The sequence below is a fragment of the Topomyia yanbarensis genome, chromosome 3 (genome assembly GCF_030247195.1).
Source record: "Topomyia yanbarensis strain Yona2022 chromosome 3, ASM3024719v1, whole genome shotgun sequence".
NCBI lineage: Eukaryota > Metazoa > Arthropoda > Insecta > Diptera > Culicidae > Topomyia > Topomyia yanbarensis.
Genome location: NC_080672.1, coordinates 321,593,241 through 321,620,137, shown reverse-complemented (window position 1 = coordinate 321,620,137; position 26,897 = coordinate 321,593,241). Strand labels below are relative to the sequence as shown.

At 38.0% G+C, this 26,897-nt stretch overlaps 2 protein-coding genes across 5 annotated transcripts in view; both read left to right on the top strand.

Moving 5' to 3' along the window:
* The first annotated feature begins 1,915 nt into the window (after positions 1-1,915).
* Positions 1,916-4,069, top strand: LOC131690807 (3-ketoacyl-CoA thiolase, mitochondrial). Its single transcript, XM_058976838.1, has 4 exons — positions 1,916-2,103; positions 2,648-3,081; positions 3,148-3,453; positions 3,514-4,069. Exons 1-4 carry the CDS (start codon positions 2,085-2,087, stop codon positions 3,949-3,951), a joined length of 1,197 nt encoding a protein of 398 aa, XP_058832821.1. The 5' UTR covers positions 1,916-2,084; the 3' UTR covers positions 3,952-4,069.
* Positions 4,070-13,807: 9,738 nt separating this feature from the next.
* LOC131688424 (uncharacterized) overlaps positions 13,808-26,897 on the top strand; it is a 295,752-nt gene continuing 282,662 nt past the window's right edge. The window contains exons 1-2 of one of the 4 annotated variants that reach the window (XM_058972630.1): positions 13,808-13,916; positions 14,127-14,286. The gene's annotated coding sequence lies outside the window, so the exon portion shown is untranslated. The other 3 variants (XM_058972633.1, XM_058972631.1, XM_058972632.1) reach the window with 3 other exon arrangements.

Genomic DNA, 26,897 nt, shown 5'->3' with positions numbered 1-26,897 from the left:
ACATAGTTTCACAAAAAGCTTCATTACAGGTGATAAGAAAACACTCGTTCTTTTGTTTGACACCAAAACATTCAGTTGAACTCAATATTTTATTACGAATTATTGAGATCCGGAATTATTTTTGTATTGTTGAGGTTAGGTTGGTTATTTTAGATATGGAAAATGTTTATCTAAAAATTGGACTTATCAGTGGATAACCTCGACTACCAACAACTACACTCTTTAATCCAGTGATTTTTGCCCACCTTCGTGTTTTCTATCGAAATTTCAATCTCTGAATTTCATTTTAGTATAAATCGAAACCGGAAGAACAAATGTGAGTGAAGTAACAAGAAATTTACCATCTGGATATTTTTCAGAGGTAGGAAACATATTTTCTTCACCAATATTACTTTTCATTAGAAGAAATAACGTTTAATCACAGACTAACAGACATAACACTATGAGGGAATTCCCTCAAAAAACATCGATCCGACAATTTTCCCAGAACACTAGCTCCACCTTTTATTCACAGTCCCAAACACTTATTTACTGGTGGGTTACCCCTCAGGTTTGGGAACAATTTTTCACTAGTGGCGCCATAATTTCAAATGTGGCCACAGTCCCAACTACAAATATATTTAAAATGATCGTTAAAGCTGGCGAAGCTTTGTTTTTGAGTGTTATGTCTGTTAGTCTGTGGTTTAATTATAATATTGATTGATTTTAAAAAAATCAGAATTTACTTTCCAATACGTTTTGACAGATGAAAATAAAAACATCATCATTCAACTTCCGTGCCCTCTGGCGGTCGACATCTAGCGTTAGATCACGAATAGCAGTGTTGGTAAAAATCATTATTTATGTCGACTTCGTCTGCGTGAACAGCCTAAGGGATCATCCATAAATGACGTAGCATTATATGGGGGAGGTGCGAGTTTTGTATTTTGTGATGATGTGTGACGAGAGGGGGGTAGGGGGTCATGTCATACTACGTAGCTTTACCCGTTTCATCTAACTAACATCGTTTTTTCATTTTTTTACGGTGACAAGGGGGGGGGGGAGGTTTATCGTCAAGCTACGTAATTACAAGGGGGTATTTAGGGGTTTGTGACGAAATGCTACGATGGGGGAGGGGGTTGTTAAAATCACACAAAAATGCTACGTCATTTATGGATGATCCCTAGTTAGGCTGTGCACGCTGACAAAGTCGACATAACTTTGAGTTTTACTGTGAGCCGTGTTTACCAACACTGCCATTTAGCTGTGAAGCAATGTTGGTAAACAGGGCTCACAGTAAAAGTCAAATTTATGTCGACTTTGTCAGCGTGCACAGCCTAATAGCGAAGACTCCATATCAAGAAGACTGATATCTCTTTCCTTCCCCCATACAAACGAGAAGCGACAGAGGTTACAGCGCCTCTATTGGAAGAAGGGAGGAAGCTTTATGTATAAATGTATATGTGTGTGTGCATCACTATGGAAAGTACCACCTTTACCCGCAAGTGGCGTTGCTGTTACTGTCTCCGGATTTTGGACAGAGTTGCCAGTCTTCTTGATATGGAGTCTTCGCTAATAGTCAGCTTTACGCCACTGTTCAACCAGGATAAGTTGAATACATGTATCGTGTGCGCATTTGCACGCTTCGTGTGTCAAAACATTCCGTGCCGTTTAGGGGAGCATGTCCCTAGGAAGATAGGAACAAACTTACATTTCACCGTTCTGTTGATGTGTCGCACCGTTGACGGAAGCCTGCTGGTTCGTGTAAATAGTGCTTAACTCGGGCTTATTTCATTTTTATATGTAAATAACCGGCTTTCAAATCTATCTGTATATGTATGTAGACAGTACATACAAGTGTGTATTTGTGGTAACGTTATGAGGTTCATCCCATATGCATTCATTTTAATCATCATTCGCGTTCGTTTCGTATATATTATTGCTGTTTGACTGCCTACGCGTACACATATTTCGCTGCACTGTTCGCTGTAGTACATATCGTTTTAAAAAATTTTTTTTTTGAGTTATAGTTTCAAGTGATAGTTTATGCTCATATTTCTGATTTAGTTTTATTAAAATACAATACGCGAATTTCGTTACCAACAATGTCAGCTGTAACAAAAGGTATGTTTAAAAAAAGATTTGGTAAAAGTTTCACCAATTTCTGATTTTCTTATCAGTTTATGTAAGAATGAAAGGTTAAAGCGTTTTATCTATAGATATTGCTCTCAGTTGCTTATAATCTACGATCTGGGAACTTTCAGGTCAAAAATGGACGTTGTACAATCATACTACTTTGTAAAGTGCACCGTCATTGTTATTGGGCAAAGTTCGATTCGCGTACACATGGGAGTCACAATTGGCTTCAGTGTTCAATATGCTACTTAGATACATATAAATGTTATTAACATAAAAATTTGGTTGAACCAGACAGTTAACGTTAAAAATCAAAGAATAACTTAGTCATGTAATAGGTCGTACAAAGTCCAAAAAGTTCATCTTTATCTGCTATCTCAAAGCTTATTGTTTTCTAATCAGGTAGAGCGAGAATGGATGCTTGTTACTTGGACTTTGCCATCAGGCAGTATGCATACCTAAATCAATACAATGAATGCATGAAATTTTTTTCTGGTTGCTACAAAATAAAACATCTTTTTCGTTTCCCAAGGTGTCTTCATCGTCGGAGCCAAGCGCACCGCCTTTGGTACGTTCGGCGGAGCGTTCAAGAACACAAATGCCACTCAATTGCAGACTGTCGCAGCAAAGGCTGCCCTGACCGCTGCCGGTGTGAAACCAGATCAGGTCGATTCGGTCAACATTGGTCAGGTGTTGGTGCTGTCGTCCTCGGATGGTGCCTTTCTACCGCGCCACGTGTCTCTGCACTGTGGTATTCCGATTGAGAAACCTGCTCTGGGAGTGAATCGTCTGTGTGGATCGGGCTTCCAGTCGATCGTAAACGGTGCCCAAGATATTGTATTGGGTGCTGCCAAAATATCACTCACCGGTGGGGTAGATAATATGAGCCAAACTCCGTACACTGTGAGAGGGACTCGGTTTGGAATTCCACTAGGTACAAATCCTGCGTTGGAGGATGCTTTGTGGGTAAATTTCATGTTTGCTATTAGTTTTTCAAGATATTTTCACAAAGATAGTGAATTTTAATTGCAGGTCGGATTGAGCGATTCTTTCTGCAAATTGCCAATGGCACTGACGGCAGAAAACCTAGCTGAAAAATTCAAAATTCCCCGTGAAAAGGTTGACGAGTTTGCTTTACGCTCACAACAGTTGTGGAAGAAAGCCAACGACGAAGGAGTATTCAAGACCGAAATAACTCCTACCAAACTGAAAGTGAAGGGCAAGGAAGTGGACTTCGCTGTTGATGAACATCCTCGACCTCAGACAACTCTGGAAGGACTGAACAAGCTTCAAGCACTATTCAAAAAGGGAGGCGCCGTTACTGCTGGAACGGCTTCGGTAAGTTTAGAGTTCTGACCTTAAATTTGGCGATTATGTAAGTAATCATATACTTTCTAGGGAATCTGTGACGGCGCGGCTGCTGTCGTTCTCGCATCAGAGGAAGCAATCAAACAGCACAATCTCACTCCGTTAGCACGATTGGTAGCATACAGTACGGTTGGAGTACCTCCAGAAATTATGGGAATCGGACCCGTGCCAGCTATCCAAAACGTATTGAAAGTAGCTGGACTAAAAATTGATGATATCGACCTGTTCGAAATTAACGAGGCTTTCGGTGCCCAAGCGATGGCATGCGTACAGGAGCTCGGAATCGATATGAACAAGTTTAACCTAAACGGTGGCGCTATAGCTCTTGGTCATCCGCTGGGGGCGTCTGGTTCACGTATTACAGGGCACCTAGTCCATGAGCTGAAGCGTAAAGGCCTGAAGCGAGCAGTTGGATCGGCCTGCATTGGTGGTGGACAGGGAATTGCTTTGTTGGTTGAGTCCGTTTAGTTTGATATATGTTTTTTAAAATGTTTTATATGCTAAGATGAAATGTGCATTTCGTAACCTGTTGACCGTCGGTAACTCAATCATTTTATAGAGTAAATAAAAAGATTATTTAAATATAGTGACTGCTGATAAGGAATAACTGGCATATATGAGTATACTCACAATGAAATCTCTAGATTCTCGTTGTTGATAAACAGGGGGCATCTTCATTATTATTTCCGTACACAGTTACATAATTTACATACGAAATTTAAATTTTAAACTTTACCAACTGGTACTAAAAGTAATCTCAAAAGTAAAGATTAGAGATGCACCGAATAGTACTATTCGGCTTTCAGCCGAATACCGTATATTTAATGTTTTATTATTCGGCGTACCGTGTATTCGGTTTAAGTTAAAATCGGCTGGTATTCGGCCCGAATATTCGGTCGACCGAATATTCGGTGCATCTCTAGTATTTTGTATATACCTATGTATTATCTTTTATTTTGTCTCGTTTAAATATTTCATGAATATTAGACCATTACTTATCATATTCGGCCGAAAGTCGGTTTTTATTATTCGGCGTACCGTATATTCGGCTTAAATCAAAATCGGCTGGTATTCGGCCCGAATATTCGGTCGACCGAATATTCGGTGCATCTCTAGTAAAGATCAATCGATGTTAGACATGTTTGAGTTGACTGGCTGTTCGGCCTTCTATGGAAGCTGTCCTTTAATGTCAGCTTTTTCCTCCGAACAGCCTAGATAAGCCGTGTAGTGTCGGTAGTGGTTGTTTCAATCGGCTAATAATAACGGCTAATAACTTTCGGCTGATAGTAGTTTGGTTACGTTTTGCTGGGTTTCGATTAGACAAGTATATTGTGATCAGCATATCTATCGCATAACGAGTCATCTCCTGATGATTTCAAAAGCGTTTTATCATATTGCAGCAGAAATTGGCTTCTGGTCATTATGGGCAGTAATGCAAATGCTCATCACATCATTAGAGGCAGTTCAGCCATCAATCTGACAGGCTCCACAGGTTACCACTGAATCGGTCAAGTGGGCAGTTGACAGCTTTGCTCATTCTGCTTCGCGATGTTGTTTAAAACATTGAGAAAGCCTTCTCGCTGAAGTAATCTAGCTTGGGTGTATTTCTAGATATTGAGGGTGCTTTTGACAATGTGTCCTTCCAGTCTATTGTGGAAGCGACGCGCGATCATAAAGTATCTGCATATAATTCGGGTTGGGTAAATGCAATACTTAGTAATTCCATCCTTTGCTCGTCATTGAGAGATACGAAAGTTGAGTATTTGCGGCCGTCCTCAGGGTGGCGTTCTATCACCTTTGTTATGGAGCCTGATTGCCGATGGCTTGCTGAATAAACTCAATGTGCTTGGATTTTCAAACCAAGGATTTGCTGACGATTACGATTACTGGACTTTGTATCGGAACAATCTTTGACTTTTTTTCTATTCTGAGACTCCACAAAATGGTTCAGGCCCTAGGAATAATTTTGAAGGTCCATTTCTTGCTAGCAAGTCTGCTTTTTCATTGCCTTCAATTGCACAGTGCCCAGGTACCCAGAAAAGATCCACTGTACTTTTTCTAGCCACCTGCTGTAGCCATTGAATGTATTCCCAAACCAATTTAGAGGAACTGACTTCAATGCTTTAAGGGCCGCTTGACTATCACAGAATATGCATATATTTGTCTGTCTGTAGTCACGTTGTAAACAAATCGTAGCACATTCAATAATTGCCTGTACTTTCGCTTGAAATACAGTTGGCTATTTACCCATAAATACGTTAACTGTAGGACCAGTTACCCGAGCCCCAACTTTGTTTAGAACCATCAGTGAAAAATCTATTGATCCTGTTTCAACAGTAGGTCTTCCTGTTTCCCATTCAGTGCGGCTTGATTCAGACACGTTGGATAGGCGTTCAATGTTATATTTCCTATTTATCCAGTCAGTTTGATTCAATAACGGATTGGTTTTGAACTCTTTTAGAATACTGACATGGCCCTTGAGGTCTCTGTAGGCGTACTACGAATTGATCCTGTGATAGAGATCGTAGCAAGTCTTTGACTTAGTGCAACAAGCATTAAGAGCTGTCGAACAGTGGTGTAGACAAGTTAAATTATCAGTTAACTCAAACAAAACTTCAATGGTTCTTTTCACGAAGAAGCGAGTAACAACCGGGGTTCGTCCCTTGCAGTTCTTTAATTTTGAGCTACTGTGTGCAGATCAAGTCAAATTCGTATGAGTTGTAATAAATTTCCAAATTGGTCTGCTGAGTTCCGAGTCAAGAAAGCGTGCACATGCCTTCGGGCAGTGCAGACGAATTTTTGGAAAGACTCAAGCCTAAATATTGGATTTATACGACAACTGTACGTCCAATATTGTCATACCTGTCTTCTGTGGTGACAGAAGGGAGAGGTGATGGCGGTCCAGTCAAAGCTAAACCATCTGCAAATAATGGCGCTCATGGCGTGGACTGGTGCTTTCACCACAACTCCGACTGCTGTTCTTGAGGCACTTCTAAATATCAATCCATTACACATACACCTCAAACAAGAAGTACTATCATGTGCATACAGACTGCAGGTTACTGGGCTTTGGAATAGTAACCATGTTGATCTTGCTATCAGTCATACACGATTGTGGTCACAAATGGTTACATGGGGTGAAGATAGTCTTGCTACTAGCGATATTACACTCACATGTAGTTTTCCTTACAGGACATTCCATGTGAAGATTCCCTCTCGAGAGGAGTGGTTGTCTGGTTATATGGAAAGACAACCACAAACGTGGTGGTACTGGTGACTACTGTCGTGAAATGAGATTGGAACAATCTCACTCACTAGGTAGATACTGTACTGTATTCCAAGCCAAGAAATCTTCGCGATTATGTGCGGGGAACAACCGGCCCTTCAACAGAGGTTGTCCGGCATAGTTATAAACTTCTGCTCTGATAGTCAGTCTGCAATCAAGGCCCTTAGCTCAGACAAATCACGGTTCAAGCTAGTGATTGCGTGCCGAGCCCAAATCGAAGAACTGATCATTGTCAACACTATCTACATTGTCGGGGTGCCCGGACATTCTGGTATTACTGGAAATGAATGGGCTGACTAATTGGCCGGGGCAGGTTCAGCGATTGACTTCGTTGGTCCTGAAAAATATGGTCCTGGCCTTCGTCCGAGCAGCTCTATTATTGGAGAAATCTACAAACGTGTCGCTAAACAAAAGCGTTTCTAGAACAACCGTGCCCAGTGATTTCGAAAAATCTTTTACATTTTTCGAATTTCCACTGCGGCATGTGGACCAGGGTCACTGCAAACTCAATTATCACATGGTAACTATTTAGCGCATTGAGTCTTTTTCATGTGATCTTTGTGAATCCGACTACGGATCCTAATATCATCTGATATGTAACTGCCCAGCAGTAGTGCAACTGCGATTTCGAGTTTTCGGCCGTCCTTACACAGACGACACCATGTTTGGACGATCTCAGAGACATACTAAAGTTTCTTATCCAATGTGGTAAAGAGATTTAGGCTTACTCGCAGGCTAGTTGAACTACTGGTGGGTTTAATATACCTGCTGTTTGTTTTTGTTTTTGCGCTGTTATTTTTCCCACCCTTCCAATTTTACTTCCTCTCACCTCCTTCTCCTTTCCTTCCGCTCAGGAAATGATGAAAACACACGGCTAGGCACAAATCTCCGACTATATACGAGGAACGTGCCATTTAAGCCAATATATTATGATACCAGTGGTTCTCAACCTTCTTCGTATCACGGACCCCTTCGACATCACCCTGGGTTGTTGCGGTCCCTTACACCAATACAAAGTTATTGCGACCAGGAGGTTCTTGTGGCTGTAATTTACTGCTGTGTGTGGAGTTATCTTCGCAGTATTGCATTAGCTGTGTTATCCACAGCTTGGGAGTCAACCCATTTGTCTTCTCTTGCGTTATTGTTCACGTTCATGTCATGATCGGTACAGCTTTCAAGATGTTTGAAGTTCTTATTTATTTCTTCGTCTTACGGGCCGCTTTCGTAAATCCGTGTTTATGGGCATTTATTGTGCTGGTTGTTGGTTTGGAGAAGCTAGTCCAGTTGATATTATTTCGTTGTTGGTACAGGAAATTAGTTTCGATATACAAAGCGCACCAGTTATTTATTGGTCAATTGATCGTGATTTATCAATGCTGAAAACTGTTTTTTGGTGTTGGTTGTAGTAGGTTGATTTTCTTAGCGATTTTGAAGCATTGTTTTACGCAATGTGCCGTCTGGTTACAAAACTGGCACTTAGTAATCTGATCAGGGTAGGTGCACAGCGTTATAAGTCAACGCATTTTAACAACACGAGCGCTTCTGGGAATGAAACTGATTTTTTTTCCTCGAGTTACTGATTCCACTTCTCAGTATTTTGTAACGGATTCCACTTCTCATTATTTTGACATACATCTTTTAATGTGTCCATGTCCATTTGAAGGTCTTTTAGCGCAATTTTATCGTCATCCATTTATTCAGCATCTTTTTTTTTAACGTTGTCATATTCGATGCTGTGTTTCATGTTGTTCTTTGCAATGAAATTTTCAGACTGGGCTAAACTTTAAACGTTATCTATACACAGTTTCTCACGTGGTGTAACTGTCACTCCCTTGAGGTTAAGATCCGTTTTCTCTTTTAGTAATAATTCAACAGTACATGATTGTAGGTCAAAGAGATTTTTTAACCTTCCTTAAGTGTTAACTTTTTGTAATGAATAAGGTGTTACTGGGTCGTATTGACCCCGATTTTGAACTCAGTGACAAATTTTCAGTCAAATCTACATGAACCTGTACCCAAATTGTGTGTTAGAGTTTCAGTTTCTAGTAAAAATATCGTTTTTGACAATCACAGGTTTATTGACAAAATACTAATAATAAACACAAACAAAACAAAAATGTATATACCAATTTTGTACATGATACGACCGACCTTGGACGTTCCGGATTTCGATTCCGGCGTAATAATTGTATTGTATCTCATAATGTTGAACAAGTGACAATATGATCAATCAATGAAACTAATCTCAAAAATTTGTAATAAACTTGAAAGTTTATATAAAATCTCGTCTAAAATGATATTAACACTGTGACTCAACTATTGACTCTAATAATTTAATTCTACGTGAAAATCATCCGAAAGATCCGGAACACGGGGTGAGCGTAGTGTAGTTGGTAAATCGATTGCCTTGTACGCAGCGCACCTGGGTTCGAGTCCCGACCCCGGGTTAGAAATTTTTCAGAAGAGATTTTTCTAACCCGAAGAGAGGAATGACCTTAAGGTTAAAACCTCTATAATCGAAATAGAAAACAAAAAGATCCGGAACATCCGTATAATTTGTCAATTAATGAATCTAGTTGTAGAGCTCTGAAGTTTTTTCGAAAATTTTTGTTGCATTGGCATAAATTCGTAGTTATAACTGGAATATTGGCCACAAAATGACTTTCCGGAAGATCTGAAACATCCGAGCAGCTGGTCAATTAATGAACCTTGTCCTAGAGCTCTGAGATATTTTCGAAAACATATACAAGTATCCGAATGGCTGGCGTTCAAAAGGGGCTAACCACATTTTTCCGAAACTCCATTTTGGCATTTTTTGATAGTTTTTGTGTAATCCACGTGTACAGCCATTTAAGAATTTTGAAAATAATTTTTAGATTGACCATGGAGGTAACCCCAGTACTAGCTGGCGTCCAAGAGGGGTTAACCCCACATTAAGTCTTTTGGAAATTCAAGTTTTCTCGTTCATTTTCCGAGGTTTTAAGAAAAAGTAGTCAATCGATTCGCAATCAGTAAATTTTGTGTTGTAGCTCACATATCGGTGAACTCGATATAATACTGTTTTTAGTTGGATTGCATTGTACGTTGACGTTTCGGCCCAAACAGTCGTTCCTGAAGGTAAGGGCAGCTCATACACTTGCTGTGTACGGGTATTTTCTATTTAATATATGTTTGTTCCACAAATGTATATTATTAAAAATATTTTTACGAAAATTCCAGTGAAGGTACATTGAAAGTTCGCCGAGCAATAAGGGCTTAAGAGAAAAACGGTACATTGTGGTCGGGAAGTTAAAAAACGTGGACTCAATTATTATCTTTCGTTATAGAGTTATGATGTCTTCAGAAGAGTTGCTGTATAGCACTTAGCGCTTTATTTGGTTGAATCATGCTAGTTCGATATTCTGCCGCTAGGGCGGCGCTGTTATCAACTTTTTAATACAGCTAGATAGAAATATGGTTTCTTCGAGAAAGTTGTAGGTCCTATCATTTTAAACATATCTTCTGAAAATACTAACTTTGCATGTCCTATATGCTTCGAGGTAGAGAAGGTTTTAGTTAATAGACTGAACTCTGAACTAATATGAAATGATCAACTAAAGCGCTAGATGTCATATAACAACTTTTCCAAAGACACCATAACTTTAAAACGAAAGATAGGGAAAGGGCGTGTGAATTGCGGGTTAGCCCCTTTTGCCCCCGGGGCTAGCACCCCGAATTACGAAAATGCTCGTGAGTTGAAAAGTAGTACATGTAATGATTTTATTTTTTTTAGACAACATGGGCCAATTAACTACTAATAAAATAATATATTATTACAATAAAAACAACGTTATTTGGAAATGCGGAAGATTTTCATTTCCTGTAAAAAAGGCAAAATGTGGGTTAGCCCCTTTTGGACGCCAGCCATTCATATGATTCGCATAAATTCGTACTTGTGGCTGGGACACAGACCTTTCGCATGAGCCGGCGTGGAATTGGTCAGTTCACAAATAGGATCTTTGTTCCGGTCACAAATACGATTTCTTTGCAATAATAATTCTAAAAAAATCTTTTGAGAAAACTATAGACTTCCAGAGCCAATTCCGGATCGTTCGGAACTATACGAATAGGGTCTATATCCGTCACAAGTCCGAATGTATGCGAATGATATTCCAAAAAATCTTAGAACTCTAGGACAAGGTTCACGAATTGGCCAGTTCCACTGATGTTCCAGATCTTCCGGAAGGTCATTATGTAGCCAAAAAAAAGGGAGGGTCACGTACGGATGAGTACGAACTCGTTCAAATGAGAATTCAAGAAACACTAAAAACGTATGGTTCTTAGCTTCATTAATTGATCAGTTCAGCGAACGTTCCAGATTTTCCGGATGATCACTATGTGAAAAATACGGTCATTTTTTTTACTCAGAACTAGAAATTAATGCCAATGCAACGTGAATAAATGTTTTCGAAAAAACTGCAGAATTCTAGAAGTAGATTCATGAATTAGACAGTTCTACGGATGTTCCGGATTTTCCTGTAGATTTTCACGTAGAATCCAGTATTTGAATCAGAGTATTAATATCATTTTAGATGGGATTTTATATGAGCTTTTAAGCTTATTACGAAACTTTGGGATCAGTTTCATTGATTGACCACATTGTCACTTGTTCAGTATTATGATATCGCTAGAATCTGCATCGGAAGCGTAATGCGGAACATCCAAGATCGAACCAATCATGTGCAAAACTGATATGTACATTCTTATTTTTGTTTTTGTTTTGGTTGTGCTTAGTATTAGTATTTTGTTAATAAACTTGTGATTTATGATGACGGTTCTGCATACATCTATGTATGCCAAACGTTACCCCATTTGGCACCGTTTCTAGCTGGCCAACCTGGTCAAAAACGGCAATATTTACCAGAAACTGATAATTGAAATTTGGGTACAAGTTCATATAGATTTGACTGAAAATGTATCTTAAAATTAAGTTCGAAATCGGGGTCAATATGACCCGCTTACACCTTATTCGTAACTTTTTTTGTACTGCCCTTCAGGAATGTATGAAAATTTTAAACTCTATTGAAAAACGTTGCTCTCCATGAAAGAGGAAAAATCAAGAAATTCCAAACTTCTAGCTGCAAAAGTTATCGCATTTTGAAAGTTCATTTTGGGTCACATTGACTCCAACACCTAAAGAAGGCTAAGTCAATCGAAATTATATTTTCCCGCTTTACAAGAACTTTTACTTTTTGTGGATGGTTTATTTATTCACTGTAATACTGTTTGTTTAGATCAATTTTATTTGATATCCCTATATTCTTTTTTGTTTGTTGCACAAAACTTTTAAATTTCAATATCCAACCGGAAAAGATATCCATCTTCACGGACCCCCATAAATCTTTTCACGGCCCCTAGGGGTCCGCGGACCTCAGGTTAAGAGTTATAACTGGGTTATGCGAACCAGTGTATCCCAAAATTGGGAACAAGAATCGTAACAAAAATTATGCATGTTCATATGTGTATATATTGTTGTGACTTGATTTTTTAGAAACACAAATAGTTTCATGAATTCGAGGCTTATTATTCATAGTTTCAGGAACCTGGTCACGCTTTTCGTAAATCTTTCAGTTCACGAGGTCGTGATATTTTCATGAATTTGTGAAGGGGGGCTTTTTCGTGCATTTATGTTTATATGAAACTGGGAAATCGAGCGATAAAGTTTTCGCATGTAAATGGCATCCTTAATCTGCATTTTTTATAAAGCATAAACATATCAATTCTCATCAGCTTAACTGGTCGGTGTTAAATCAGACCGGACTAAGTCGCAAAACATAAAAAAATGAGATAATGATAGAATTTGATAAAGAATTTTTTCAGCTATATTCGACTTTTTCCAGATTTGAAATATGTAACAATACGCAAGAATTATGGCGAAAATTAATTTCCAATTATAATGTAAAGGGTACTGCGATTCAAACTTTAAACTCGTTTTTCTCGAAATTAATACATTGTCACTTAATCCGGTCTGACCGACCGATTAGAACTCTTTTTCTTGCGGGACATCCCCCAGGATTAGAGGTTTGATCAGCTCAGATCGTTCTTGGGGCTAGTGTCAATCCGGTGCTAGCTTAGTCCTGTCAGTTATACTATGTTCACACTACAGACTTAAAACATGTTATAATAATTAGCAACAAGAAAAATGTCATCAAGATAGCGTTTGACTCGTAGTGTGAACGTAGTATTAGTGTCGGATTCTGATGAGAGGAATTTGAAACTCTTCTTAAAACTATCTTAAAACAAAATGTTAAAACTTAAATGAACAAAGAGTCCCAAAGATTGTCATAAACAAAAACAAAAAAGCAGCATACTTATGTCAGACAACTATATTAAATTTTACCTTACGGTGGATCTTGGTGTTGTTCTCATCGTTGACCGGAGCATTTCCAACAATCCTACTCTTTGAGAGAGATATGAATAAAACCTAGAGACTGTAGAGAAAAAGCAGTGACCGGTGCATGGCGGTGAGAGGAACTTGTATAGAGCTTTAGATGTTATGTGCAGAAGTTATTGGTTTGCGAACATTTCCTGTCATGACCCAGATTAATTCTAGGCACACAACAGCCATTGCCTCCTGGAGAAGGGATCGTTCAACTTTGCGCTAAGCGAACCACTAAACCATCCACTAATCTTATCCTGTATAAAATCTACCGATACCAGCTGATCAATAGTAGGGACTGACTGGCAAGGTTCACCGTCTGCACCGCGCTGAGATAACGAATAACACTTTTGATTTCATTGGACCGTGAGAAACCTGATCTGCGGCTGGCTTTGAGGAGCCGTAAAACTCTCAGACTCTCTCTTGGAGTGAGTTTCTTTGTGGTTGTTGTGGTTTCAAATCGCATATATTGCTGAAACCGGCTTCTCCCCCAAAACGACCTATAGGATTCGCTCTTTCTCCCCACAACCGAAACTCCGACTACAGCAGTGGGTGCTTGGCTGAGGGGTGCCTACTTCGGTGATCGTTGTTTTCAATTTTGGAAGCCCCGCTCGCTGCATTGTGCTTCTAAAGGTTGATAGCGTATCGATCGGCGTCTGCGGATTTTTTTTAATTTTACTTCTTTTTGGTTCTGCTTCGGATTACCGCGCAGCGGATCGCGGTTTGCAGGTATGTCGGGTCAGCATACGGACCCGCAGAGTTAGTTCTCCGGCTCAGCTTGGTGTCGAACGTTGTTCAGCGCTGTCTTTGGATGGAGTTTAGACGAAACTTCACCGCAGAAGTCACTCGTCTTTACCTCCGCACCGTGAACCCACGTCGCGTCCATTGTTTATGTGTGTTTCGTAATTTGCAGTTTTTGTTTTTGTCTCTTGGGTACAGTTTTGCTTTATCGCTGGGTTACCATCGGGCGTGAGGAGGTCGCATCTTTATCCAGTAATAAATTGTTGAAGTGCAAGATGTTGGTCGGTCGGGCGATGTTAATTAAGTGAATAGTTGAAGTGCACAGATATAATTGGCTAGTTTCGTGTGTTGTTACTGCGTAAGTGTTGCATTTTTAACAAAAGTTTAAAGAGTTGACCAATTAAGAAAGCGTGTGAGGCAATAGTGGCGCGAATGTGTTGCTAATACTATCTTGAATAATTCAGCAGTGAGAACCCGTGCAGCTAGTGTATCCATTTGAAGACATAAAGTGGATAGATTATCCGCTTCAGTGTGCTCGATTGGATGAACGAAAGAGTAAACCATCGTTACAAAATGGGGTGTAGTAAATTCGTAGTAGTCGGCAATAAGCACGAGGAAAATCGATCTGCTTGCTCGCTGGAAGACGATAGCATTTCGTTGCATGTAAGCTGCATGTGAATCATGTCGATGGGAATCGACATGATTGTGGTGTTATCTTCCGTTTCCCTTATTTCCAGTGTGAGAAAAGTTATTTTGCTGATATCGTGGGCGCTACAAAAACTATCACTATTGATTACAAATTCTGTATATCTCACGATGCTATGATTTCTAACAGGTTTGATATTATGATTCTTATGAAATTTAGATTGACAAAAGATTTTTGTATACAAAGCCAATACATTGTTTCCATGTTCACTTTTTGTATATAGAAAAGATGGTTCTGTAGAATCGTAGCGCTGATCTGGTGAAGGTAATTGTACTGTACTCATCGTATCGGCTCCAAATAAATGTTTACGAGTATGTCATCATTAGAGCTGGAAAGCCCAAACGTAAAAAAATTAGGGTACAATTCCGAGCGAACCGAAATTTAGTGACAACATTCTGGGGCTATAAGCGTAGGAGATTCATATTTTATTAATTTTTTATGGAATCGACCAATTTGTTCTGGTATAATGGTACAATAATCAAAATAAACTAACACACAGGTATTTTTGGTTTTATTGCACTGAAGAAAATCGGTTATTCGTAGTATAGTGAGAGTGCAGAAGCAACTTGAAAGTTCAGGAAGATTAAATAATTTATTTGTTTACTCATTACAAAATTGAAATCAATTTTATTTTCAATAAGATCGATCTTAAAAGAGTCCCGATAGCCATTTGAAAACACTGTTAACAGGCTGTTTCGATGCATTTGTATTGTCAAAGATAATTATGGTTCTTCGTACCTTGCTGCAGTTACTTTTTCGATGAACATACATAACTGTACCGTAATGAGTACCTAAAAACCCAACCTTCGTCGGTATCTTGCGTTGTTTGAGGTCGAAAAGAGTTCTGGCTAGAATAGGGAATGATGGAATAGGATGAATTTACTGCAAAGTCGCAACGCAAACTTCGTTGACCGTATCAGAGAGGGTGTTGTTTCATGTTTCATGACGTATTTTCGTAAAGAAATAACTGCAGCATATGAAAATATTTGTATTATTGGTTCAATCTTTTCTAATGTTCAAATTTCATACATAAACCGTTCTTAACATCATTTTCTTAGTTCACCAGTGTCAGGGGGGAAAGGTTATTTTTGTGGCTCAAGAAATACACAAGATGTATGCCACATCGTTACTTCCTGATTAGCAAAAAATATACTGCCAGCTGTTTTGACACATAAATAGACGTTTGAGTAGTCATTCTAGGAAAAAGTCGTTTAAGAAACTCGGTGAGGGTGGCGAATCGCTTCTCGACAAGTTCCGATATTAGTGGGTAGACCAGTTACACAGTACACGGTGTATTTATTAGAACAATTTTATGCAAAAAAATTCAGCATCTCTGAATCTTAGGAATATGAAAGAATGGACTTTCCCCTTTCATTTGAAACTAAGATCAAAATAATCCGTCGGGGGGTCCAGAGCAACTTTTTTTTTTGAAGTTTTTTTCATAACAATATAGGTTTTACTACTGGAGATAGTTCATATTTCTGTCCCTAGATGGTGCTTTATAATTCGAACAACACTAAAAGTGAGAAATTGATAGAAAATTCAATTGTCAACAAGTTTGTCGACCACTAAAAATTGATCTGAAATCATCCGGAAAAGTTGTTTAAGATTTTAACAAAGTTATATCTAAGATAGCTTCACACGAGGCCTAGTGGTTTGGAAATATGTTTTCTCGCACTTATTACATTACAAAAAAAAAAAAACAATTGGGTTTAAAATGTGAAATGAAAATATTAGACGGGATTCATTACGTTGACAATTCTAATTGAACTTCTGAAAATAAGGATGTTTGACAGAGTCAGAAAACTATTTGTGCTTTTGGTTTGTAATCCTTCCCGATAGATTCGAAGGGACTACCATTCATCGGAAGGTATTGCTTGGTTACAAGGGTTTGCTTGCATTTATGTTTCAGAAAGGACCATGCGTCGTATAACTTATGTTATGACCGCTTAAGTCAGCTATTATAATTCCGTTCAAGATGAAATGTTGGGACACACCGTTTCTAATTTAACGCAAACCACAGCAATAACTGTCCAAATTTTAGCAATGAAACGATTTATTCAAGTTTTCTCCGCAAAGCATATTCTGGCAGTTGTATTTTACGGCCATTTCCTATCAATTATGCAAGATATCGTTACTAAATTGAACCCAAATTAAGGGATATGTATTACTTTTGAAAACAAAATATGATTTGAGTACAACAATAACCTTATATACATAGAAGTCCTCGAATATATTCCAAAAAAAATTATCTTGATCCAAAAACTCAAAGTTTTTTGTTCACTCTTTGTCACATTGAGTTAATTTTGAAAACGGATAATCAGCGTTTTTAACCAAACGTTGCAATGAAATCCGCAAAATATTGCAATGGTGCGTTAAAAGTTTCATTGAGTTTGTTCAAATATAAATGTTGAAGTTCAGCACAAGTCAATTTTATACGAAGATGCTAACAGAGTAGGAGATTCATGTAAGAATAGTTATCAGTCATCCCTGAGAACAATCGCAAAAATGAAAAAGAAGGCATACATAATTGAAAAAGCTGTTTCTGCGGGAGGAATCACTTACCATCATGAAAAAGAATATTAATATCATACTAGTTTGGCCAACACTTATCTAAAACTTCTCATCCCAAAAATATGAATGGTGCCCTGTATCAGTGAATTATAATTTTCAGCTAAAAGATGAGACTTTCCAAGCTCTCAAATTCCGCTGAATTCACTATTGAACTAAACACAACTATTTGGCAAATAAAAAATGTGCATGTGAATTGACAAACCACTAGGTCTTCTGTGAAACTAACTTAGACTTAGAATTCGTAAAAATATTAAACTACTTTTCGGGATAATTTCAAATCGGTTTTTAGTTGGTAACAAAGTTGTAGACAATTAAATAATCTATCAGATTCTTACTTTTAGTGTTGTTCGAAGGTCTAAAGCACCATCTGGGGACAGAAATATGAACTAGTTCCATTATAAAATCTATGTTTTCACGAAAAAAACTTAAAAAAAAAAGTTGCTCTAGACCCCCCGACGGATTATTTTGATTTTGGTTTCAAATGAAAGGGGAAAGCCCATTCTTTCATATCCTGAAGTTTCAGAGATGCTGAATTTTTTTGCATAAAGTTGTTAAAAAAAGACACCGTGAGTAAAGCTGGGTCAACAAGATAGCAACAACAGCTAAGGAAGAAAATCAACGAACGAACAACAATAAATCAGAGACAATTGGTATAATGTTGTCCGTCGAAGTGGCTGAGAGCAAAGTGGCTCACGAAAACGAAACAGGACAGCGGGCAATGGAAAAAAAACACAAACGATTAACATAAAACAACAAGTGCTAAAGAAGAATCCTGCTTGAAGTAATATCCCGGACAGATGAGGATGGGGAGGAACTAGAGGTTAAGATTTAGGCTTATAACTAACTACTGCAGTTAAAATCCGATACTATCACGAATCAACAAGCACACGGAAAAAAATCCGTTCATAAATTTATGAAAACAAGATCACGATTTCGTGAACTGAAGAATTTACGAAAACCGTGACCAAGTTCCTGAAATTATGAATAATAACCTTGTATTCATGAAAATATTTATGTTTCCAAAAAACTAGTTCGCGTCGAATATATAGGGGAGACCGGGGCTGGTTGGCCGAGTTTTGCTTTCTTATTCTGGTTAAATTTTTTGAAAACCGGTTTGCGCTGTAATGAAGATACAACCCTTAAACACATATGTAATTTTTTTCATTCATGAAAAAAAAATCAGGGAAAAATTAGCAAACAAATGCGGAAAGAAAAATCGGCCAACCAACCTCAGGGTTAGTAGGTTGGCCGAGTTTGGTAAAATAAGTTAAACACCTCAAATTTATCAGTGGAAAACTTTTAATTAAAAAAACATCGTTTTTTCGTATATATGTAAGAAAAAAATCCACTCTTCACTTTTAGTCTTTTTGGCCTTTTTGGACTTTTTACCAGCTCTCGCTGATTTTTTTCCTCCGCCAGCGTACGCTTACGTTTGATTTCTTTTTTCTGCTCCTCCAATACTGCTTTTATTGGGGAATAGGTCAAAATTTGAGACGATCGGTGTTTACGAACTTGCCACTTCTTCGAATCAGATCGTGCACTCGCCTTGGAAATAGGTCTGACGTCTTCAGAGAGGCTTACATGTGCAGCAGATTCTATGCTAATGGACGGGTTTTGTTCGGGGTTGAGTCGATCTGTGACAAATCCTGCCAGAAACTCCTCTTATTTCTATTTGGTAATAATTTTAAATTATTTTTATTACTTATTTCTCGTTTATATTTTTCCTTATAATCATCAATATTAGCATAATATCAAATTTTGCTTTGAAAAAGGTTGGCATTTCACAAATATCAAAGTGCACATTACTCTACACTAAATTTACAACTCGGCCAACCAGCCCCGCTCAGAACTCGGCCAACCTACCCCAATGTATATTTTCGAGAACAATCACGATTTACACAAACAAATATAAGGTTACACTGGTAACCGTTATACCATTTTGTTGGGTTTTGAATACCCTTTCCAGCAGCACAAAGTTATTGGAAATCAGATTTAAATTGATTCGCGTTACACATATTATTTTTCAGAAGCAGAAATTTACTCCCCAGTGCCGAAAAAAGAACAAACGTGCTCCTGTACAAACGACACCACCAAAACACCTGAAATTACGTCGGTACATTGGTGACCTAATACCCCACCAAAATCACTATAGATGTCGCTACTGCGAATAATAGCCTTTTCGTAAAAGACACTCAACCAACCTGCCCCTTCGGCCAACCAGCCCCGGTCACCCCTACATGGCGTTACATTCAAATGTTTGGTAGGGTTACTGTGGTTATTCCCTGGACATGTTTAATTTTTGTTGTGATCCTTGTTCACAATTTGGGAATATACAGACGACAGTTAAACGATGTTCATGATTTCAGGAGCTTAATCGCGATTTTTGTGATTTCTCATCAAGTTACCGTGATATTTTATTCATGCGTTTGCTGTCGAATTTCTGTCAGAGTAGCGTGATTTATTTCCATGAGTCACGATTTTCGTAATTTCTATTTTGTGGCATTTTAGTCATAAGTAGAGTGTTTCGTGCTCACGATTTCAGGATACTAGTCACGTTTTTTTTTGTGTGAGTAATGTGATTTATATTCATGATTTCAGGAACTTTGTAACGATTTTCATAATTTCTATTCACGTTGTCGTGATATTTTAGTCACGAGTAGAGTAATTTATGTTCATGAATTCAATAATGTGTTTTATATTCATGATTTCAGGATCTTAGTCACGATTTTCATTATTTTAATTCACGTTATCTTGATATTTTAGTCACGAGTAGAGTGATTTATGTTCATGATTTCAGGATCTTAGTCACAATTTTTGATATTTTTGTCACGAATAGTATGATTTGTGTTCTTGATTTTAGGATCTTAGTCACGATTTTCGGAATTTATTTGCATGTTATCATAACATTTTATTCTAGAATTTACTTTAGAATTTAACACGTGGGGAGTAATGTGACTGATATCTATGTCAGTAGTTTTATTGGGATATTCGTGATTTCTCTTCGCCTTACCACGATCTGTTATTTTCTGGCTTATATCGGTTTTTGTACTCGGAGTATCGCGACAATATAGACAGAAACAAAAAAGGTGTGACTAATAAGCGGAATCTTGTTCCATGAATTATATCACGAATGCGATTTGTAGCTCTATAATGTGGGCTCAGTGCAGTTTTCTTTTCCTGTCAAGACATTATGCTGAACATTATAATTTGAATAACGATGTTCTAGGCAGCGTTGCCAATGTTCCAGATTTATCTGGAATCTTCCAGATTTTTCCCAACTGAATAGACATTCGTTCAACCCAGACATTTTGCCAGATTTTTTGAATTTGGCCAGATTTTTCCAGATTTTCTGAATTTAACGTTACACCCCAGCGGGAATGCCATTATGCCAGATAGAGTTTTTTTAAGCTTCTAGCAAAAAGACAAACCTCTCATTCTACCAGATTTTTAAATTATAGAGGTTGTTACACACAAATTTTGGAAATCTGGGTCATATTTTTCGAAACAAAAATCGATTAATGGTCTATGAAGACCATGTATGCTAAATTTCGATTACTTTGAGGTCGCTGTCAAGTGACAGATTTTACCAGACATTTTTATTTGATTTGCCAGATTTTCATTGAAAAATAGTGGCAACCCTGGTTCTAGGTCCTAATAGTTTTCTTATATCTACTGCTCGTGTCTCTAGCAGGTCGCTAGCAGCTAGACATATATGACATTTCATGGATTAGTGCATGGAACAAAAATGATTCTACCAATAATACTCTAGATTTTGTGAAAAAGTTCCAGTGGAAATTTCATGACAATGTTGCATGAAATTGAAAACGATTAGGGATATCTTCTAAATATCACAAGCACGCAAGATCCTAGGTTTAGTACTAGGAATCATGAACAAGTTCACGAACCCATGAATAATATTTCATCATTTTGTGAAATGACAAAGCTTAGTGAAATGATCAGTCGTGACTATTGTTCTAGGAATCATGAACCAGTTCACAAATACGTTAATAATATTTCATGATTTCGTGAACTATTTCACGAGCACGAATGGTAAGTCGGGACTATTATACAGGGAATCATGCACCAGTGCACGAATCCATGAATAATGTTTTATGATTTTGCGAACCAGTCGTGACTTTCAGTTCATAAATACATAAATAATATTCTATGATTTCTATCTCACGACCACGAATGGTAAATCGTGGCTATTATACTAGGAATCATGCAGCAGCTCACGAATACATGAAAAATAGTGCCTGATTTCACGAACGCGAATGGTTAATCGTGACAAGTATACTAGTATCAACCAGTTCACGAATACATGAATAATATTTCATGATTTTTTGAACTATTTCACGACCACGAATGGTAGATCGGGACTATTATGCTAGGAATCATGAACCAGCTCACGGATACATGAATAGTATTTGATGATTTTGTGAACGATCTCTCGAGTGCGACTATTGGATCGTGACTAATATATTAAGAATCATGAATTAGTTCTCGAGGATTGCATGGATTCATGAATAAAATTCCGAGTTTCGTGAAATAGTTCATGAGAAAGTATCCAGACTGTTTTGATTTTGTGAACTAATGTGCCCAAATCTATGAATAACATCATAGGACCTTTGGTTTTATGAATAATGCTCTTAAAGTTGTGTGCGCAAAACGAAAACAAATATTTCCACCAATAAAAGCGTTACGCGGGCGTTACTGAAGGGAAATATAACATAATTCCAAAAGCCATGATTTTTGTTCATGGTCCTGTTTCCGTGACGTAAAAACGTGGTTGTTTCAAAATTCATGGCACTTTATTCACGATTTTAGGAACATTTTTTTTCCTGTTGATGATTTCTTCTCGATATCAGACATAGGCCCAATTTGTTGAGCTGAGTCGATTGATGCACAAGACTCGGTCCTCCAGGCCTCGGAAAAAATCTCTAATAGTTAAGGGTATCTATACCTTTTATAGGAGAATCGTATAAAAAGCAAAACCCTTCCCTTGAGGATTTTCGGCGTACGGGCCTGCTAACGTAACCGTTGGACAACTTAAACATTAGCTTAGTGCGCATAAACTATTTTCGTTTTAAACTTATGGGAACTTTATCATAAAAATATAACTTTTTCAAATATCATTATTTTTGGTTAGGGCACTTAACATTAAAAACTGTTCCTACCAAATGAAATATCATAATTCTTCTCACATTAAAAATTTAAAAAGGGCAAACTACTTGTAACCCACGTAACCATTTGGGGCCACAATCTTGTGTGGCTAGTTATACGATCTATGGGGTTAGTGTTCCAGAGCCCAGTAAATTTAGGACGGAATGCACAAAAAAGTGATTCTTGTTTCATAAACATATACAGTGGATTTATGTTTAAGAATGCCTCAAGAGTAGCGGTAAATATTGACGTGAAGTCATCGTCGACTTCTCTGCAACCACACAAGGCACCCGTATGCTAGTATTACTTTAGCAGTTGTTTTGTAGATCCACTGAACGTACTTGAGCCCCCAAGATTTGCCGAAAGCCCGTCTACATTTGTCGCAGGTCATGCAAGCTCTCTTGATTGCTGAAATTGATGTGGGCAGATAATTTAGTTTGGGGTTAAGAATTCTACCAACATACTAAACTTGATCTGGGTCAATAATTTCAGAATCAAAGAACTGTAACGGACAAGCTCCGGTCGTAATCTTTCGTTACATGAAAATCATCATGGATTGTTTTATTTGGATTACCTGATAGTCCAACACGAAGACACCATTGCTAAACAACACATAAAGCTTATTGCATTACATCAAAAAGTGTGTTAATGTAAATACCGATGATCATTATATGACAATCGGCGAAACCATATGTCATAAAGTTTCCTCAACCAGCCATCGGCGACAAGGTGACATAGAAGCGGTGACAGCACACGAGCTTGAGGACATCCGCAAACACTCAGTTTTCTTATCTCTACTTGCCTTAACGATTAGCACAGACGTCGGTTGCTAAGCATTGCGTGTATCCAGTTCGTGATATATTGAGCTACTCCATGCTGCTTTCAAGATGGATTCGAAGGACACGTTGTCAAAAATACTTTCAATATCAAAAGCTCCTAAACTTGATTGCTTTGTGGTCTAGGTCTGAACGAATCCACTACGTTAAGGACATGCTGAATAGAGTCACAAGGTGGCAGCTGAAATGGCTGCCGTGGTTTCTGCTTCTTCTTTTCATTTCATCGTCAAAATCAAAACATTGCATTGGCGCGCAAGCAAAATCGTTTGTAACTTAAATGTCTTATCTCAGATTGCCTAGAAATTGTATCACTGTATGTAAGCATGTTAGCACATGCAGATGAATAGGTTCTCTTCGCTGAATTTTGATTCGTTTGGAAAATTTGTACCTTTTTATGTTTCAAAACAAATGAAACACGTGATACAAAAATCAGTCAGCTGATTGCTGAACGATACGGTTGTATGCGTGCCATCTCCTATCGGTATAGTACGTTCTAGCCGCACACAGATGCTGAACGTAACCCGAAATCACCTTTGTTGTGATTTTTGCATCGCTTCACCTTAACCATATCGTTTTCCAATTTTCGAAAGGCACAACATTTACTTTGTATGTGTCCCTTCTTTTCACAAAAAGTACAAAAGGCATTTGACAAATGTGGTTGTTGTCTAGTATTATACCTATAGTTGCTATAATTTGAATTCACTCTTCCAGAACTCTCAAATAACGCATTTCTTCGACCTCTATAACCTAAACAACTTTTCACTGGCCCTAGATTTTCTTGATTTCCAATTTTAACAGCATTTAAAATTCTGTGTAAATGATTTGTATCCAGACTATTGGTGGTATTGTTTAAAATGGTAGAATCTAGGACTTTGACGTTTGTTGCTGCAATCACCCATGTTACTATAATCTTCTCAGCATATTCTAGAGTGAGGTTATCCTCATTTAAGAGTCTTTGCTGTAAGGCTTTATCTCTTAATCCAGCAACTAGTCTGTCCCAAATTTCCACTTGCTTATGCTTATCCCCGAAAGTACAAAATTCTGCTTGAAGTTTAACCGCTAGTATAAAGTCCTCAATTGTTTCATCTAATTGTTGTGTTCTCTGATGAAATTTGAATCGTTGAATTAATTCTGATTCCACTTTATCTAATCTCAGCTTCAATTTAACTACCATAGCGCTATAAGGGGCGTCGATTAATTTTCCATTTGGAAATAAAAGCTTTAATTGAGCGAAAATAATAGGACCACCTCACGCATCGAAATGTGCCTTTTTGGATTCCTCGGTAACGTTATTCATAATAAAATAATACCCAAGCCTCTCTTCCCAATCTGAGAAGGATGTACCCTTACGATATGACTATTGTCGTAACCATATTAATCATCTTAAAAGTTCAGCAAAAATATTTTTTAAATATATCAGAATATGGCGCTAATAGTGTTAAGCGATGTTATGCGAATAAAAAGGAAGAAAACGACTCACCGAGTTTTTGCAGATCTCACCAGATTCGACCCTTGCCGATTTAAAATTGTCTGCTACCTTCGACCTTCGCCGGAATACTTGACTGTTGCTGATTCACTCCAAGACCTTTGCCGGAATACTTTTCCTTTGTCCTTCGCCGGAATACTCGACTGTTACAGTTGCACTTCACGACCTTTGCCGGTATACTTGACCTTCGTTGTAAATCGTCGGAGCACTTGACCTTTGCCTGATTGCTTATCGAAGAAACTAAAATATTCTGCCGATGCACTGGTGAAGTCACGGTGCAGTTTGCTCTTTTTCCGAAATTTAAAAGAAAAGAAAATTCATTAGAATAATTATAAAATACGTTTTTAATTGTCTCAATAGAAACAATAGGTCAATTGTTTTAATCAAAGGTAATTGTTGTATAGAATAGACACCACGCATTTAAAACAAAATGCCGGTCATCGAATGTATGGGCGCCTAAAAATCACGTTAGTTCGAAGAAGATAAATCACAAGGAAAAAAAATTAATATTTATCACATTCACCTTTTTCCTATAACCGAAAACCACCTATACGTACTTTACCTTAGTACAACTTATCACTCAGCTAGTGAAGCAAAAAAAAAAATCTTTCCAGTCTTTGTTAGCTTCGCTTTTTCAAGTTCACTCTACCTCAGTCACCAAATTTTCTGGCAGAGGCTGCTCTGCTAGATTTCTGTAAGTCTTGGTTTGGCAGATTTCTTGGCACAGCCCTGTCAGATTTCTTGGCACATCCTGTCGGGTTAGTTGAACTAGGGCGAACTCGGTTTCGCTCGCGTTTTCTGGAAAATTTCGACAGGAACCGAGCAAAACCCTGGCATAACTCGGAAATAAATCGTGCAATTCCTACCTGGTAGAATTTAGCACGAATAGAGCAAAACATCTGACAAAGATGTGGCAGGTAGCGTACAAAAATCTTGACCATACATTCCTGGCTGGATTCTGGCTAAAATTGAGTAGCATCGGTTAGTTTAACCGCTTCTCTCAGAAACGGTTGTTGCATTTGAGCGAATTCTTTGCCAGAATTCTCGCACAAATCGCGCAAAATACTGGCAGAAACGCTGCCAGAATCAATTTCGCTTTGCTAAACTTTTGCTAACTTTCTGCTTGCTACGGTGACTGGGACCTAGTTACCGCTAAAATATGGAAACAAAAGGCCACATGCGCCGTGAAAAACCCTTTTTACTGGGTTCTAACTTCTGTTTTACCCGAGGGTCTGCCCCAAAGAGAAAAAGAGCGTGTCCGGATAAGAATAAGAAGAGTAGCAGATTTGACAAACGCAAAACAGATTCAAGATAATCTGCATAAAGTGTATGCATGTGTGTACAATAATATTTTTGGTGGCGAACGCTTTGAGAGGCTGAAAGCACTAGTTTCTATATTCAAAACATTGTTTTAATGAATTTCGTTTTTTCTAACCTCTTTTTTTGGGAAGTGAATCAGTATTTACGCAATGTCGATCTTGCCAATCGTAAAACCAAAACTCTCGCTTTATGTATGCCTATGCCTTATCTGGTACCATCTTGGGTTTTCACGTCATTTGCAGTTTGACAAGACCAAAATTTGACAAGACCATAGTTTGATGTTGGAACGGTCTATCCCTGAGAATGATCATAGGAAGGGCAATCCCTCGGTTTTACCTCGTCGCCAAATTGTTATTTATTGACTTACCAGCTTTTAATCCACTAGCCAATGCAGAAACCGAAATTTAAAAGCAGTGTGAACTAAGAGGAAACTACCGGCTAGACACTATTTGTACTGAGGGAAAACGGTGATAGAGTAAGTGAAGGTAGAATGGTTGCAAGTCTAAATCGAACTGAGGTGAGATCGACTAAACCGATATTTATTCTTTGGTATTCTTGCTCGCAACAGTGTTACCAAAAACTACTTTAATTTTATCAATAGCTTATATCAGATGTATAACACTTTATAGCAGTACATAACACTTTCAAAATTTCATTAAGTTTTCAGTGATTATCTGAAGTCATCAGATCAGAATTAATTAATTTTACAGTAAACTTTAGAGTAGTAGTTTTCAACCGGGGGTGAATTAAGCCGGGTAAACTTCGACTTGTTATTCTAATATTTCAATCGAATTATTGTCACTATAATATAGAGCCAACAATTCGATGGAAATATTAGGATAACAAGTTGAAATTTAATAGTACATGGCGTGTCAGAAATGTTA

What these genes read in the sequence shown, in the direction of transcription:
- LOC131690807 (XM_058976838.1), top strand. An exon ending in CGTTGGAGGATGCTTTGTGG is followed by an intron (nt 3,082 to 3,147) that starts GTAAATTTCATG and finishes TTTTAATTGCAG; the next exon opens with GTCGGATTGAGCGATTCTTT. An exon ending in TTACTGCTGGAACGGCTTCG is followed by an intron (nt 3,454 to 3,513) that starts GTAAGTTTAGAG and finishes TATACTTTCTAG; the next exon opens with GGAATCTGTGACGGCGCGGC.